The sequence below is a fragment of the Sinocyclocheilus rhinocerous genome, unplaced genomic scaffold (genome assembly GCF_001515625.1).
Source record: "Sinocyclocheilus rhinocerous isolate Xijiao unplaced genomic scaffold, SAMN03320098_v1.1 scaffold864, whole genome shotgun sequence".
NCBI lineage: Eukaryota > Metazoa > Chordata > Actinopteri > Cypriniformes > Cyprinidae > Sinocyclocheilus > Sinocyclocheilus rhinocerous.
In genome coordinates this window covers 40,606-45,235 of record NW_015645567.1, presented here as the reverse complement: position 1 = coordinate 45,235, position 4,630 = coordinate 40,606, and the positions used below count along the sequence as shown (strand labels likewise).

Below are 4,630 nucleotides of genomic sequence, written 5' to 3'. Positions count from 1 at the left end.
ATATATATATATATATATATATATATAAATCAGCTAGTTGCCAAAAGCAACATTTCTCTTTTTAATTTACTTTAACTTAATGTTAAACTCACTAAAACTGAAATATTAATTAATAAAGCTATATAGAATTTTTAAAAACTACAAAAAAATGATAAAAACAATATATTTACTAAAACTTTAATTACAATGGAAACAAAGTATAAAGATAAAAACTGATTTAAAACCTTTTCTAGTTTAATATTTTAGATTTACTTTTAGACACACTTTTGGTTGCTTTGTACATTTTATTTTGACTTTCTCATAATAGTTATTATAGTATATATTTACTATTATAGTTTTTATTATGAAACCACCCCAGAAATGTTTTACAAAATTATTTTGTAAAGCGCACCGTTTTTGAAATGATGTTGGCATGAAGCAATGTTATTTTAGTCTTATTATATTATTTATTATTATTTCAGATTCATTTGAATATTTTCAGTTTTCTTTTGAATTGTAGTTTAAGTTTTAGTAACTTCATGTGCATTTGTCATTTCTATGTAGCTTTAAAATATTTTTATTTCAGTTTTAGTTTGAGTCATTTTAGCGCTTCGACTTGTTTATTTCATTGTAATTGGTTTAAGTTTGTTGTTCATTTAGTATTTATATTTGATTTCATTTCGGCTTTATTTAAATTGTGAGAATATTGAGAATATTAATAATTGGTTTTGGTTATTGATAACAACACTTGCATGAAATTGATTAGTTAAAAACATTTAATTTAAAGGTTGTTTTTTTTAGTTTTAGTTATTAACTTTAACTTAAATTTGCATATAAATTCAGTCTCAGGATCTCACATGAACATCATGTGATGCAACAATCCATCAACTTCTGATCTAATCAATCATGTGAACAACAGAAGCTGCAAACTCCCACACACCCATCATTAGAGTGGAATGAAAACATTATTTAGAGTTTGAATAAAACTCTTGTCTGTTTTCACAGGACTCAAAGGAACATATCAGGGACTGACCGCAACAGTACTGAAGCAGGGCTCAAACCAGGCCATCCGATTCTACGTAATGACCGCTCTCAGAAACTGGTATAAAGGTGTGAAGCACAGTCTAATAATGATCATTCTGTAAGTACTATGTGCGCTGATCAAACAGTGAGGCTGCAGTGATTACTGTGTTCACTCTGAAACTAGGTGATAACCCCCAGAAGACTATTAACCCCTTCGTGACCGGAGTGTTTGGAGCCGTTGCTGGAGCCGCAAGCGTGTTTGGAAATACACCACTGGATGTGATCAAAACGAGAATGCAGGTGTGTAATAAAAATCATTTACACTATCAAGCAGTAAGCAAGACTTTAGTAAATCATCAACAGGACAGTTGAATATTGTTTTCATGATGTTTACAGGGATTGGAAGCTCACAAATATAAGAGCACGGTTGACTGCGCCATCAAAATCATGAAATATGAAGGACCGGCTGCGTAAGTAAACATGATAACAGCATAAACTACCTGATAGAGATATCTATGGGTCAATCTCATGAAAACATCTGCGGTCATAATTTACCCCAAAATCAAAAATATATATTTTTTATATATATATATATATAAACCCTATTTCCAAGACCATTATGAATTTTTGCCATTAGTTTAAATGACAAAATTTTCTCATTTTATTTTAGTTTAAGTTTTATACTTGTATGTAATGTTTCAATTACAGAAAACAATCAATAATAGTTTTAATTTTAAATAAGGACCAGCTACATAAGCAAGCATGTAATAAAAATGACAAAAGCACATAACAATATTTCTAAAATTTTAACTAAAATTAAAATGAAATGTTTGTCATTAAAATAAGATGTTATATTTTTCATAAAAACAGTATTTCTAAGACCTTTACATTTTTTATTATTTTCATGACAAAATTTTCATTCACATTTTATTTTAGTTAACATTTTAGTAATTTTATGTTCTTTTATAATTTTTATTAGTTTATATATATATATATATATATATATATATTTCTAGCTTTAATTAATTTTCTTTATTTCAGTTTTACTCATTTTAGAACTTCAACCTCAACTTGGTTAGTTTGTAAAAAAATTTAACTGTTTGTGAAAACATCTGGACTCACAATTTACCCCCAAATCAAAAGAACAAATTACGAAATTCTATTTTTCATAAAGACATACACATTTTTGACATTGCTTTCGTGACAGTTAAGCACATACTCTAACCAAATTCTCATTACTGTAATGCATAATGAAAGGTTTTGTGTGATTCACCCTTATGTATTCACTTAAATGTATTTCTCTCTCTTCTGTAGATTCTACAAAGGCACCGTGCCCAGGTTAGGTCGGGTGTGTATGGACGTGGCTATAGTGTTCATAATCTACGAGGAAGTGGTTAAAGTTCTCAACAAGGTGTGGAAGACGGATTAATGGAGGCGTGACGCTGATGGGCGGAGTCTGGCCTTCATGACAGCATATTACAGCATTTACTCCGCAGCCAAAATATCTGCCAACAGCAGATGACACAGAAAGTCACTGGAATGTGCTTAATTACCGTCAATTAATCAACACAGAGAGAGAGCGAGAGAGAGAGAGATTTCCCCAACTAATGTGAGAAAGACACCAAATACTTGAAAACTAGTTTTTACCCCAAAGACCAATTTAAATCTTAGACTTTTTTAAAAATGTTTTTTTTTTATAGAAAATTACATCTTTAGGGAGACTCACTCAAATTTTATTTTATTTTTTTTAAACATTAGCTATCATAGAAAATGTAATTCTAGTTTTAACAATATTATTTTCTAAAGTGCAATTTACCAGCAAATATTATACTTTTCAATTGTATGCATTTTAATTTTGTTTTCCTAACATGTGATTATGTACTAAGTGCTGAGGGCCTAATTTGAACACTGTAAAACTTCAGAAAAAGAATGTGTTTTAGAAAAATTTAAACCTGGAACCTAACATCCATATATTAACCTCATCCAAAAAAAAAAAAAATCACCAAAGCTTTTAATTATAAGGTATAAATGTGTTTTATACCCTATCTATACAGTAATTGTCAAAAGATTGGAAATATAATTTTTTTAAACATGTTTTTAATGAAGTCTCTTCTGCTCACCAAGGCTGCATTTATATGCTTAAAAATACAGTAAAAACAGTAATATTGTTAAATAATATTACAATTTAAGCAGCAAATTAGCGTATTAGAATGATTTCTGAAGGATCATGTGACACTGAAGACTGGAGTAATGATGCTGAAAATACAGCAGAAATAAATGACATTTTACAATATATTCAAATATCGTTACTTCATATTGTAATATTTCACAATATTACTGTATTTTTGATCAAATGCAGCCTTGATGAGCAGAAGAGATTTCTTTAAAAACATTTAAAAATCCTAATAACTTTTGATAAGTACTAGTGGTACATACGATACATGCACTTTCACATTTGGTAGTAATCCAGGGTTAGTGATTATTTTAAGTGCCTATATTAATATACATCATATGATCTATTTTTGTTTTTAATTCTACTTGTTTACATTAAGTCATTTGCATATAATTACACCCTGCTGTAACAGTATAGCACAAGAACAGTGACATAAACATTAACTGTATGCTTCAATCTCTGAAATCAACACCACACGACATGCTGTGCATTTAAAAACTGAACAGTGTTGTTTCACCCAAGCAAGCGTCACCAAAGAGCCAGATCACTCAAATACAATGTTTACTTCTTTAACATGAGTTGAATGTTGTAAATGATGTGAAAAAGGTCAACGGATCTAGCCAGAGCCTCTTAAAAGCTGATCGCGGATCAGTCCATGCCTTAAAGACGATTCAGCGTGCTTGTTTTTCTGTTCCTCTTCTCCTTCTGCTCTCCTACCTCAAGACGTTCTCACAAATCTGTAAAGACTGACAACAGAGGTGAAATATTCAGGATATTGAAGATATGAGATCAAGGTGACAGGACATCTAAAATTATACTGCAGACCGCCATGTAACAGATATCGTATAAAGCGAAGGTTCACTTTTCAGCATTGTTTTCAAATGTAATTCAAAACTCTTGTTTTTCACAGCAGACCAGAGAACTAGAGTGGCTTAACTTGTAGTATGCAAGCTTTTTAGAGTTTACGTGTGTTTTGCCTTCACCACACATCATGTGGGAGAGTAACAGTCTTGAATGTACAGTCTTGAAGAGGTTTGACTGTCAAAAATATCATTTGTGCCTGTGGTTCTTGACTCTTTATTAAGACATGCTTTAGATATACTGTGTAATGCCATATATCTAAACGATACCATCTTGCAGCCAAACCTTGATCTAGTGTTTATTTGACGTTGTAAACAGTAAGGCATAGCTGACCCATGTTGGGCCAGGAAACAGCAGTGGGATTTTATAAACAGGATTTTATTGATGTGTTTCTGTGAAAGTAATCAGAATGCATTCCAAACGTGTGACCTAAAATATGCATTAATTCTCATGCTAATGAAAAATAATGTGCCTTCAGTTCATGTTCTAATTCAGAATAAATTATGCTGACTGGACAAACGTGTCTGTTTTATTTATTCAGATAGATAGATATATAGATAGATGATGGATGGATGGATGGATGGATGGATAGAT

General features: G+C 30.8%; 1 protein-coding gene across 1 annotated transcript in view; it reads left to right on the top strand.

The window, feature by feature from the left end:
- The window catches only part of slc25a1b (slc25a1 solute carrier family 25 member 1b), an 11,401-nt gene extending 8,420 nt beyond the window's left edge, over nucleotides 1-2,981 (top strand). The window contains exons 6-9 of the mRNA XM_016510564.1: nucleotides 985-1,089; nucleotides 1,187-1,302; nucleotides 1,399-1,472; nucleotides 2,317-2,981. Of these exons, the coding sequence (XP_016366050.1) occupies nucleotides 985-1,089; nucleotides 1,187-1,302; nucleotides 1,399-1,472; nucleotides 2,317-2,431 (410 nt within the window). The 3' untranslated portion in view covers nucleotides 2,432-2,981. The remainder of the gene's footprint in view (nucleotides 1-984; nucleotides 1,090-1,186; nucleotides 1,303-1,398; nucleotides 1,473-2,316) is intronic.
- Nucleotides 2,982-4,630: the final 1,649 nt, after the last annotated feature.